Source organism: Psammomys obesus, unplaced genomic scaffold (genome assembly GCF_907164565.1).
Source record: "Psammomys obesus unplaced genomic scaffold, mPsaObe1.curated_primary_1811, whole genome shotgun sequence".
NCBI lineage: Eukaryota > Metazoa > Chordata > Mammalia > Rodentia > Muridae > Psammomys > Psammomys obesus.
The window spans coordinates 25,859,111-25,871,756 of record NW_026596134.1 but is presented as its reverse complement, the minus strand read 5'-3'; the positions used below and the strand labels follow the sequence as shown (position 1 = coordinate 25,871,756).

The window sequence follows — 12,646 nt, the reverse complement described above, 5'->3', positions numbered from 1 at the left end:
TCACCTAGGTGATCTGCACAGTTCAAGGGCTACCAGAGCTCCTGCTGTACCCAGGAAGTGACTACTCTAAAAACCATGCCTTCCACGTGAGCTAACTTACCTACATGTAGAGAGCCTTTCTTTAAGATGAGGCCAGATAACATTAAATTCATGTATGAGGTATTGGTCACTTTACCGAATAAGTTTTAGCACATGCTTGTGTGTCTTATGTGGACCCTTTGATCCCCAGGATTCCCCTGTTCCCGTCTGGAAGCAAACAGCGCCTCGACTGGCCTACAGGAGAAATGCATGCGCCTGTCCCTTTCCCACCCAGCAGCCTGGCAGCTGAGCCTAGGGACAGCCCACATTACATATATATATATATATTAGAACATTGTAAAGTTTTTTTTTTTTTAAAGCATCCCTGCTATTTATGCTTTCTAAGTTTGGAGGGTTGTTGTACTTGTTTGGTTCTGTTTCACTTTATTATTTTTTAGTGAAGGGTTTGACTCACAAGTTTTCTTTCTGCCTGCATGGATCCCTGTCCCGGGGAGGCTGGAAAAGGCTGTTGGGTCCCCTGTAACTGGGATTACAGTTATGAGCCACCACGTGCATGCTGGGAATTGAGCATGGGTTCTCTGGAAGAGAGAGCAGCCAGTGCTCTTACCGGTGAGCCATTTCTCCAGCCCTTTACGGATGAGTTTTAAGGTGGGAACTTCTTTTTTCACGGGGAGAGAGAACAGTCGTCTAATGTTCCAGCTATTGGCGACAGGGTAAAATATCTGCCGAAGTGCAAGAAGGGTTGCTAAAAGGAAAGCCAGGTGAGCTTTCTATTACAGAAGATAAGAGTCCTTTGAGAGGGTGAGTTTGAAGCCTCTGTCTATAGAACAATTAAGTAAAGTCCTTACCTTCCATAAATGACCATGTTCTCCTTTCTGTCTTACTCCCTGCTTGAGATCAGACCTTGAGAAATCACAGTAGGACAATATTATTGGGAAATTGTCCCTCACCTCCCTCAACATCATCTCTGTGCAGCACCGTGCAAATCTATCAGAAGAGGTGTGTCTGAAAGTTTGACGTCAGAGACACTGTGATGGCTAATGTTGTCAACTGACCCGCATCTGGAATGAGCTAAAACTCCTAGCAGCTGGGCAAGCTTGTGGGGGACTTTCTTGATCGGATCTTTGGAAGCAGGAAGGCCCACCCTACTTCTGAAGCATGCCCACATAGGAGGACATGGGAGAAGAAGTGTTGTCTTCTGGCTGCTTATCCTCTCTCTCGCTGGCAAATTCATCTGCCCTGCTGCTGCGGCATCCCTCACTGGTGTTGGAAGCTAACTTCATTAAGACTGCAATGCAGGCTGAAGAACCAGCAGCTCCCTGGGACTTCCCTGGGACTTCCCTGGGACTTCAGCATCAGAATGGAATTGTACTCACCCTGTCTTGTGAACTGAACAGCTTCTAAATTATTGGACTTTGGTCAGGGACAGCCATTGCTGGACTGCTTGGACCACAGCCTGTAAACGACTGTCATAAACCCACCTTTAACACATATGTAGATTCATCTCCCTCGGTCACCAGTCACTTTACCCTGACATGAGAACAGATTGGACCAGGACAGGTCCATCCTGCCCCACGAGAGGCAGCTATGTCCTAACCACCAATCATATGGCTGATGATTTATTTTCATAGAAATAAGCTCCACCAACGGGGGGACGTGGGGGATGTGGAAGATCTCTGAACCTAGTTAGAGTCGCCTCTGTCAATTCTAACTAAATAAATGTGTACAGCCACAAAATCGGACGTCACAAAGAAAGGACTCTCAGACACAACAGCCTGAGACTATCCTAAGGGTCGGACAGAACTTTAAGGACTCTGCAACCTCAGGTGGAATAATGCCAGGAGAAACACTATTGCTACCAATGATAATAACTTGCCTGCCAACTCTCCATTCAACTTCGGACTGACTCTCCCTCTGACTCCTGCAACCTTTTTTTTTTTCTATTAGTCTGTGGATCAAAATAATTGTTTCAGATTATCTCTTATAATTCCCCCTAAAAGCTAAAAAGCAACTCACAGAGGATAGCAGCATTCCCTTCACTTCTGCCGGAGAAAGGCAGAAGCTGCATGAGCGCGTTGTTATCAGGCATGTTAAATATCAAGATTCAGAGAATGGCCGGGTGGTGATGGACAGAGCCAGGCAGAGCTCTGAGTTCGAGGGCATCCTGCTCTACAGAGTGAGTGCCAGGACAGCTGAAACTACACAGAAAAACAAAAACAAAAACAAAAAACCCTGTTTGGAATAACAAAAACCAAAATGATGTGAACCCTGGCCAAGGTCAGGACAGCTGTAGGAGCTCATCTACTGACAAATCCCCGTGTATTCACCATTCCAGGAACTGGGGCCAGTGTAGGATGTCTCTCGTATCAGCCTTTAAGGAAGATAGCAAATACTCAGTAACCACAGGAAATATTCAATTATCCTATTTTAATAAAACAATGGCCAGTCTAAACTTGGAAGCAGGCATTCTTACAGGGCCTTGGATGGTGCCAGTACAGCTTTAAAAGACACCTACTATATAACTTTTTATTAATTTGTGGTGCTGGGGTAAAACTCAGGGCCTGTGCTTGCTAGCTAGGGCTCTCCTGATGAGTCACACCCCACCCCTTTAATGTGATAGATGCTCCTTTGCTGTGTTTGATGAATATGGATATTTTTTGTATGAAAACCTCCCAGACGATATCATTCTGATATACACGTATATGCAAAAGAGTGCATATATGTGCACTATTTTTCAAATATTTAAATCTTCCTCTTTCAAGGAGAGGCAGCATCATTGAAGGAAACGTGTGGGCAGATAGACAGACAGATAGATTAAGACAGTCAGCAAATGCATTTTTCTATGCCAGTGTTTTGTTCTGGTTATATGAGGTCCACGGCCCCGCTGTATAGCAGGTGTTTATTGGCTATCCAGTAAAATTGCGCAAGTAAATCAATGGTCCACGAACCATTTGATCTCTTAACCTGTATATCAGTTGCAACAGGGGCAAAGGTCTTGGCAAGCACCCAACTAGGTGACTGAAAGAGCTGGTAAGTGAGCAAACAGGGATCCCATCAGGATAACGACAAGACTTCTGGGAGGCTGGGAATGGTGGTTCTGAAAACTGTGCCCTCCGTTTCGTTTAATCGGCCTTCCCCTGCACAGCCCTCCTGTTGCGTTTGATGGTTTTGTTCTGTCTTTAGGGCTTGTGTATTTTATTTTGTGTCTGTGTGTATGTGCACCATACAAGTGCCTGGTGCTTTGGGGGTTCAGAAGAGGTGTCAGATCCCCTGGACCTGGAGTCACAGATGGTTATGAGCCACCGTGTGGGTGCTGGGAAACCCATCGTAGGTCCTCTGCAAGATCAACAAATGCTCTCAACCCCAGAGCCGTTTCTCCATCCCTGTACTATGTCTGGCTCTCGTGTCCCCTACAGGTCACGTGCTAAAGGCTTAGGTTCCAGTCTGTGGCACTACTGGGAAGCGGTACAACCTTTAGGAGGTGGGGCCTGATGGAATGAGTGAGGCCACAGGGAGCACGCCCTTTTGGGAGAGTTACACTCTCCAATCGCCTCCCTTCCCCGCTTTGCTTCCCAGCGGCCATGAAGGCGGCAGCAGCTCTGTTCTGCCACACGTGTTCTGTCTTACCATGTTATATGCAGATCTCAGGGCCCCCAAAGACCACCAGGAGCCGGACCACGAACGCAAGAGCAAAGAGCTTTATCTGGGCTTAAGCTTGGTCTCTCCATCCTCACCAAGGTAGTGGATCAGAGAGAACCCCGAGCAGCTGCATGACAGGGCTTTTCTCTGGGGTTTGAGAAAGAACCCGGAATTCCCAGCTTAGCAGTTACACGATTGGGTGACATTCAGCAAGCTCAAGCTTGTTAAAGAGTGATTGGCTAACCAATATAACTAACACTGAGTGAGCTATCTATAGACCTCAGGAATGTTAGGAACGTTCTGTGTCAGGAAATGTTCTACTACAAGGTCGGTGGGCTGCCCAGCACAGATGCCCCACTCTGAGATAGGATACCTTCCCATTCTTGTGGTTTACCTCCAGGCTATTCCTTGGGTAGGGAGCTCTATGGCTGTGTTCCTGGGACTGATGACTTTGGAGGTGGGGGTGGGGGGAACAGCCTGGTCCTCTCACATGCTAAGGAGATCTTAATCTTAAGCAGTGACCTCAACTTTACTTGGAGATCCCCCCCCCCCCACTATAGGATAATTAAGTACCGTGTTCTCCTTCTTTTGATAGGACCATGCTACTACATGGAAAATGAGGCACTGTACCATTACATGTAAATCAAGCCTCCCTAAATCCCTGACTCAGTGAACCAAACACATTCACCCTGAAAATCCCTCCCACTGCCCAAGATTTCAAATGAAAGAGCTGACTGACCACATGATACTATCAGCCTTCCACCATGGCCGTCTGAGATCTGAGATTTGTCATTTATCCCCGGCAGGCTGTGCCTCACTGGGCCGGGGCTTCGCCAGGGTCTTGGCTACAGCCTGACCAGGCGTGAGCTTCCACCGTCACCTCTGCCGCGCTCAGCACAGCAGCTTACCCAAGAGCTGTCGCACTTGGCCACAGGCTTTGGAACCGCCCAAATTTCCACCAACTGTCACACTCTGTGGAAACCCTTTTCCACACCCCGGCTTAGCGCACTCGGGCCTTACCACAAAGTGCTCCAGCTGCTCCTGAGGGAGACGGAACCCCTGTTCTCCATCCAGAAGCCGAGTTCCAGGACTCCGCCTAACGGAGACCGACAGACAAGGAGTCTCACAGGAAGAGACCCGAGTAAACAGGTGCACCACCAAAACAGGGCAGGGCCTGGAGCCCCTTGGCTCGTGGCTCCTTTTTTCTCTCAGTTGGCTTATCAGAAACCTCAGATACCTTCCACGTTATATCAAAGTCACAGAAAGTCAGCGGTCCTGAGTTACGAGAGGCCGCCTGGGCTGGGAACGCAGCTCTGTGGATTATGTCCACCTGCGGGAGCTGGAGGACGGGACTTCAGCTCCCCAGGACTCATGGAAGGCCTGGTGGGTGAGTCAGTCCACTTGGAATTTTACAACTTCAGAAGCAAAAAATGGCAGATCCCCGAGGAAGCTGGCGGCCAGGACCAGCAGAACCCAGACCTCAGGGAACCTCTGTCCATAAAGAGAGGGGAGAGCCAGCTAAGATGATGCTGACACCAACCTCCGGTCTCTGCACTCGAAAGTGGGCACACGCATGCACACTCACGATCAGGTCCCCCCCTCACACACAAAAACACAAGGGGAGGTAGACGCTATGCGTTTATAAGAACTCTCAACATCTGCCGCCCCGATGTATCCTTTTTGTCACAGAACAACTTACAACAATTAAAAGCTACAAATTAGCTTTACTGTGCAGAACCAGGCCACACTTCATTCTTCCGTGTGTTCCCGTCAGCTGGGTGGAAGAGGTGGGTTTTATAGACCGTCTAATTAAAGAATGAAAACAGGATTTGTCCTTTCAAAAGTATTTTCTTAGTAAGGTAGAGTCAGTGAGATAGAAGAAAAGTAATGGGCGGTTTACCTTCAGGTCACTTAGTGTAAAGGTGCTAAGATTAACCATACGAGGAAAAAGCAATAAAGCTTCATTCGAATACCACAAGATTCCCATTTAGGGACAGGGCCCCCTTTCCCACTAACCCTTTCTCTCTCCTATCTGGTGTCGGGGTGTTGGAAAGGATTGGGGCGAAGGAGGGGAGAAAAAGATAAAAGAAATGTAAATGAGTTTTTTGAAGTATGCCAACAGGAATCTCAACGCCGATTTCTACCTCAACCCATGGAAACGAGGACAACTCATTTCTATACTTGGTTTGGTCTGTCTGTTAGTTCCCAGCACAGTGACTTGTGTGAAGCAGTGCTTCCCGTTATTTCCCTATCAAACCCTATACCTGAACAGTACATTCTCCTCACTCCCAGTCCATTTTCCCACAGGGACAGCAACTGCCCCGGCTGGCAGCCAGGGGCTGACCTTTGCATCCTGGTTTCAGGGTGTTTTAGTTTGAACATCTTATCTAGTGGGATGTCAGCACGTACTCTAAACCCACGCCAGATGGCTCTGTAATCACTCCTGTATCTGACTATTAAGCCGCACCATTTTATCAGGCCATGGGACAACACTGGACTCTGGATGAAGCCAGCTTCTCCACAGAAAACTTTCTACGGCACGGCACCCTTGACCCCGCTCAGCCCCTGGGTCTTCCAAGCTGCTCTTAAGGGTACCCCGCAGAAAGGAGGGTTCAGGCAACCGCCTCCGTGGCCTCTCTTCCTGTTCACGAGAGCCATTTGTGTCTCATTGTCTGAGGGCACTAGGGCAGGGAGAGGAGAGGTTGCTGTGTGCCACACCTGGGATCAACCAAACCCCAAGCAGCTGGGCACACCTGTGAGGGATTGAGTTTTCTCCATTGGATTGTTTGAGGTGGGAGACTCACTCTGAATCCCGAACTTTTGAGGTCACCTAAACCCGGGCCACACCTCCTGATGGCAGCCCACACAAGGGCAGGGGAGGAGGGGGCTTTTGCTTGTTGGCCGCGTGTCCTCCCTGGCAAGTTCTTTTATCCTGAGCCATCCCTTCACTGTGTTAGAACCTACTTCTTCAGGATTCCAATGAGGACTGAAAACCCTGCAGCTCTCTAGAGCTTTCCAGATTGGCACTGCTGAGACACCCATGCTCCCGGACTGAAAAACTACCAGATCCTTGGCCCTTCCCTGGGAGGTAGCCATTGTTGGCGAACTCGAATCACAACCTTTAAACTGCTGTAATACAATCCCTGCGCGTGTGTCTCTGACTGCGCAGGCGCGGACGTCCATCCTATCGCTTCTGCTCATTTAGAGAACGCTAATACAGCGGCCTTTCTCAGTTTGCCTGTACGTTTCAGTTTCTGTCCTGGGGGCCACGGTGTCCACAAAAGGTTTTAGCAAGCGGTTTGAGGTCAAAATGGTAGCGTGGTGGCCTACGCCTCCCCGGGGAAGCAGAGGCAGGCGGATCTCTGAGTTTGAGGCCAGCCTGGTCTACAAAGCGAGTCCAGGACAAGCCAAGGCTACACAGAGAAACCCTGTCTCGAAAAGCAAAACAAAACAAAACCAAAAACCAAAACCAAACCAAGATTGAAACGGTATAAAGTTTTAGTTTATTACAAGATTCTTGCTGTTGGTTTTGTTTCATCGTCTTAGAAAGCTGCTGAATCCACGGAAGGATCGAATTTTGCCTTGACTTAGTCACTTGGTGCCATCACCGATCACGCTTACATCACATGGGAGTGGTGAAAAGAATCCTCTGGCCTAGCTCAACCCCCAAGCCAGTCCTCTGACCTCCCTGCGGCCCAACCTGCTGACGGACTTCGGTCCCTGTCCCTCCCTTGCCTGGGTCCTAGAGAACACACCTCCCGGGTCGGCTCCACAGCAGGCCAGGCTGTGCTCCGCACTCGCGTGGCGCTCCCCGCGGTCCCCCCCCTTCCCCCCCGCTCCGCCCCGCAGGCCGGGCATGGAGGCGACGCTGGTGCTGGAGCCCGCGGGCCGCAGCTGCTGGGACGAGCCGCTGGGCATCTCCGTGCGCGGCCTGGCCCCCGGGCAGCCCGTCACGCTGCGCGCGGCCCTGCGCGACGAGAAGGGCGCGCTCTTCCGCGCCCACGCGCGCTACCGCGCCGATGCCCACGGCCAGCTGGACCTGGCGCGCGCGCCCGCGCTGGGCGGCAGCTTCGCGGGGCTCGAGCCCATGGGGCTGCTCTGGGCCATGCAGCCCGAGCGGCCTTTCTGGCGCCTGGTCAAGCGCGACGTGCAGACGCCCTTCGTGCTGGAGCTGGACGTGCTGGACGGACACGAGCCCGACGGCGGGCGGCTGCTGGCCAAGGCGGGGCACGAGCGCCACTTCCTGGCTCCCGGGGTGCGGCGCGTGCCCGTGCGCGAGGGCCGGGTGCGCGCCACGCTCTTCCTGCCCCCAGGTAAATCTGGTTGTAGAGGACGGAGGACGGCAGGGGGGGGGGGGGCGGCGATGTTCAGACAAGCTGCTATTGGCCATTGCAGCGGTCACTCAAACACACCGGTACGTTAGCAGGGCCTTTTGCTTGCATTATCTCATTTAATCTCAATCCCAAAGGGATAGGAGTGTTATTCAGCTGACGAAAAAACAGGTGCCCTTTGCTACAGTCCACCACACCACAGAGCTCCCTGGGCATCATGGAAAACTGATGGAGGAGACTGCCACGTTGTCCTGGACACACGCAGTCCCCTCTCCACTTTTTCATGTCCATCTTCACCACAGACCACACTTCAGACCCCAGTGACTTCCTTACCAAGGATCAGCACCATCCCCACCTCCCTCCTCCCCCAGTCAGTAAACACACACACACACACACAAACACACACACACACACACACACGCCCTCAAGGGTTAATGCCACAGTACGTCCAGCTGTGCGTCAACTGTTTTTTATTTACTGCTTTAAGTTTAACTTTATGGGAGCTGGAGAGATGGCTAAGTGGTTAAGAGCACTCACTGGCTGCTCTTCCTAGAGGACCCAGGTTCAATTCCCAGCACCTCACAACTGTAACTAGTTCCTGGGTATCCGACACCCTCACACAGATAGATATGCAATACGTATTCAAGCAAATACCAACGCATGTAGAATAAAAAAAATAAATGAATTTAACTTTATTCTCATGTGTGTATGCTTTGTGTGTGCTGGTGTGGGGTGCAGAAGAGGGCACCAGATACCCTGGAGCTGGAGTTACAGGTGCTGTGAGCCCAGGTCCTGGGTCCTGGGTCCTCTTCAAGAACAAGGAGGGCTCTCAAGCCCTGGGCCACCCTTCAGCCCCTGCTTCCCATTCTCTGCAGCCCTCCAGCAGAGAAGTCCTCCTATGGCCCATGGGGCCCTGGTTTGGATTCCCCTGGTGGAAGAAATCATCCACGAGACCATTAGATTTTTTTTTTTTTTCTCACTCCAAAGCTCCTGTGTCTCCGTGCAGTGAGACGGGGATCTGTTTAATCGGTTTCGTAGAAACCAACTAAACCATTTAGGGAGCAGGTTTCTAAAAGAGAAACGAATTCTTCGGGTCACATGATGCGTTTGCCTTGTCGTGTTGCCCTCTGTAGGAGAAGGACCGTTTCCAGGCATCGTGGATGTGTATGGTGTTGGAGGGGGCCTGCCGGAGTACCGAGCCAGCCTTGTGGCGGGCCACGGCTTTGCCACCTTGGCTCTGGCTTTTTATGGCTTTGAAGACCTCCCTAAGGAATTGAACGTCATAGAACTGGACTACTTTGAAGAAGCTGTATGCTTCATGCTTCGGCACCCCCAGGTTCTCCTCTTGCTAATCGCTGCCTCTGGGACCATCTACAGAGACGGTCGCCTGCTCTGTTCTCTGTTCGTAGAGGAATTTTCTCAGGAAGATTTCCTCGGCTTTGGGCATCTAACATTTCCCCTTTCTCTGTCACATAGCTCCATGATGGTGTGGAAATCTTCATCAAAATGGTGGGAAATTTCATCCCTTAAGAGTAAAATTCTTCTTGCTGTAATACTAGTTATCTTAGCATGTTGGCTTTATAACCTTTAATTTTCCTCTCAAATTTAGTCACAAAGGCTAAGAACTGCTCAGTTGGACTTTGAAGTCTCTCTTTTTATGAAGTTAATCATTTTCTGGTGTTGCTTCGCTGGGGTTGGATGAATGATTCACACCTTGGACCAGAGCCTAATCCACATGCTTCAACATATACAGCCAAATAAAGGCCTGGCTCAAGGTCACTGTGACTGAGGTCTCACATGAAGGGCTCCCGTGGCTCAGCATTTATAACCGATTCCTAAGTGTGGCTGCATAGGTTTGTCTGCCATGAAAGATTTCCTTTTATTTCATGTGCATGGGTATTTTGTCTGCAGTTGTGCCTATGCACCACAGCGGCCAGAGGCCAGGAGAGGCCGGGAGAGGCCAGGAGAGGCCGACAGATTCCTCGGAATTGGAGTTATGGACAGTTGTTAGCTGCCATGATCCTTTGAAGAACAACCAGTGTTCTTAAGCATTGAGCCATCTCTCCAGCCCTTCTATTTGCATTTTCTTTTGGCACTGGGTAAATTCTTTTTTATGTATGTATGTATGTATGTATGTATTATGTACGTACCACAGCACACAGGCGAAGAGGTCAGCTCTCTTCTTCCACCTTGTGAGCCCCAGGAATTGAATTTGGCAGCAAGCACCTTTACCCCTGAGCCATCTCCGGAGCTCTGTCTTTTCATTGCTTTTTTTCCTTTCTCTTCAGTATTTGAAATTGCTTAGCCTGGTCTTGAATTCTCTGTGTAGCTGACTGGCTTTCAACTCCTGCTCCTCCTGCTCCAACTTCGCACCACTAGATTATAGGCACCTTCCATCACACCTAGCTGGGTATGTTTTTGACTCTTACCTCTTTCTCTCCTCCCCCCCTAGGTAAAAGGCCCAAATGTTGGGCTGCTGGGCCTCTCTCTAGGAGCTGACATTTGTCTCTCCATGGCTGCGTTCTTGAAGAATGTCTCGGCCACAGTTTCCATGAATGGCTCTGCATTCAGTGGGGCCAGACACATACACTACAAGGGCACTGTGATCCCACCATTGGGCCATGACCTGAGGAGAACGAAGGTGGCTTTCTCCGGCATTCTGGACATTGTGGATATACGGAATGATATCACGGGGGGCTGTGAGAACCCCAGCATGATTCCCATAGAGAAGGCCCAGGGGCCCATCCTCTTCATTGCTGGTCAGGATGACCATTGCTGGAGGAGTGAGCTGTACGCTCAAGTAGCCTCAGAACGGCTGCAGGCTCGTGGAAAGGAGAAGCCCCAGATAATCTGTTACCCTGGGACTGGCCATTACATCGAGCCTCCTTACTTCCCGATGTGCCCAGCTTCCCTGCACCAAATAGTGAGCCAACCTGTGATTTGGGGAGGGGAGGTCAGGGCTCACTCTAAAGCCCAGATAGATGCGTGGAAGCAAATCCTGTCCTTCTTCGGTAAACACCTGGACTGTACCCAGAACAGAGCTTCCTGTAGGTTGTAGTGTGTTTGCCTGTTGCTGGCATGGTAGATTCAAGGTCAAGTCAATTTGATGTTCGTTAACTTTGTGTGATCAGTTTTCTGCTGGATCACATTAAATTCACGTTAGAGGTTTAGAGGTCACTTACCTGAATAAGTTATATTAATCGATATGGTATTTTACCAACATGACATGTGCTTTTTAAAGACACAGATGTGTGTGACTCAATGAATAAAGCTTAAAAACAGCAGCCCCTTATTAAAATATATGATTTCCTCTAAGCTCAGGGTTTCAGTGGTAGTGGTTGTTGTTTTTACTTCATTTTATTGGCTTTTGTTTCTTTGTTTGTGTTGTAACCATACCACATCAAGTAGTCCTGGCTGGCCTGGAACTTGCTATGTAGAGGAAGCTGGCCTGGAACTCACAGAGACTGTCCTGACTCTGCCTCCTGAGTGCTGGAATTGAAGGCGTGCATCACCAGGCCCGGCATTCATGTCACTCTTTAGTGAATAATGCTTTGACTCATGGTTTAGTTTTAAAGATGGTGATCGTGCTGAATAGTTTATGTCAACTTGACACAAGCTAGCGTTATCTGAAAGGAGGGAACCTGATGTTCACGCATAGGCAAATATACCTGGATATACAAGAGTGCAAAGTCCACACTTACACACACACAGAGACACATACACACACACACACAATGAAAACAAAGCAAAAAAACTGATGATTTTGCCATCTCAACGGAGTAAAACAAGCCTTTAGATAATTTTCCAAATAACATTTCTGAAAATGATTCTCACCTGTGTTAAACTAGCAAAGAAACAAAAACTTTTGGCTTTCTATTCAAGGTCACTTGGAGCCTTGTTAAAAAGTCACTCCCTAAACTTGAGCCTAAAAGAAGGCAATAAGGAAAGGAAAAGATGCTTTTTAGAACTAACTTACTATGGACATTGTTTTAACCTCTGATTACTGTGGAGATTGGTCCACAGCCTTCAAAAGATTGTACAGATGCTCATTTGTCTCATTTTGTGCGAAACACAATCAGATTAGTTTTTCTTTCATAAACTCACAAATTTAAGTAGTGTATGTGTGTAGGTGGTCAGAGGACAACTTTTGGGAGTCAGTTCTCTCCTCGAATGGGTCCTAGTGAGGACCTCTGGGTGCTGTAAGACCTGGAGTCTCATTGCTCAGGAGCTCAGGATCGCGCCCTTCCCAGGAACTCTCACAGACCACAGCTCGATGTAAAAGCAAGAGGTTTTATTGCTATCTCGCCCCTCCGAAGACAGGAGAGGACCCCGAACATGCAAAGCACAGGGTTTTTATACCTGAAAATCAGGTCACTTTTGCTCTATAGTTTACAGCTGGTTGTTTCTCAGAACAGTTCACCCCGCCCTTCAAGAGCTCTCTGCCCCTAACTTCAATTCAAAGAATCACAGTCGTTTCTCATTCCCACGTGGTCCCTCAGTGCCAGGCTTGCAAGTTTATTGCTTTTGTACACTAAGTCACCTCATCAACCCCTCTTTTCTAGCAACTAGAATTCTAAACTAGAAGCTATAAAATCCTTGGACATATGTGTTGGTGTGTGCTTTGCATGTGTACATGT

The 12,646-nt window shown here is 49.2% G+C and overlaps 1 protein-coding gene across 2 annotated transcripts; it reads left to right on the top strand.

Annotated features, from left to right (window-relative positions):
• Positions 1 to 7,412: 7,412 nt before the first annotated feature.
• LOC129665956 (peroxisomal succinyl-coenzyme A thioesterase) lies at positions 7,413 to 11,324 on the top strand. Of its 2 annotated transcripts, none has more exons than XM_055592924.1 (3): positions 7,413 to 7,991; positions 9,143 to 9,410; positions 10,462 to 10,514. In XM_055592924.1, exons 1-3 carry the CDS (start codon positions 7,535 to 7,537, stop codon positions 10,463 to 10,465), a joined length of 729 nt encoding a protein of 242 aa, XP_055448899.1. In that variant the 5' UTR covers positions 7,413 to 7,534; the 3' UTR covers positions 10,466 to 10,514. The 2 variants fall into 2 exon arrangements, with proteins under 2 accessions (XP_055448899.1, XP_055448898.1); XM_055592923.1 differs by having other exon boundaries at positions 7,419 to 7,991; positions 9,143 to 9,345; positions 10,462 to 11,324.
• Positions 11,325 to 12,646: the final 1,322 nt, after the last annotated feature.

Excerpts from the sequence above, each read along its gene's own strand:
- LOC129665956 (XM_055592923.1), top strand. The coding sequence starts at position 7,535 with ATGGAGGCGACGCTGGTGCTGGAGCCCGCGGGCCGCAGCTGCTGGGAC. Across the intron at positions 7,992-9,142 it reads CACGCTCTTCCTGCCCCCAG|GAGAAGGACCGTTTCCAGGC; the intron begins GTAAATCTGGTT and ends TGCCCTCTGTAG. Across the intron at positions 9,346-10,461 it reads TCATGCTTCGGCACCCCCAG|GTAAAAGGCCCAAATGTTGG; the intron begins GTTCTCCTCTTG and ends CTCCCCCCCTAG.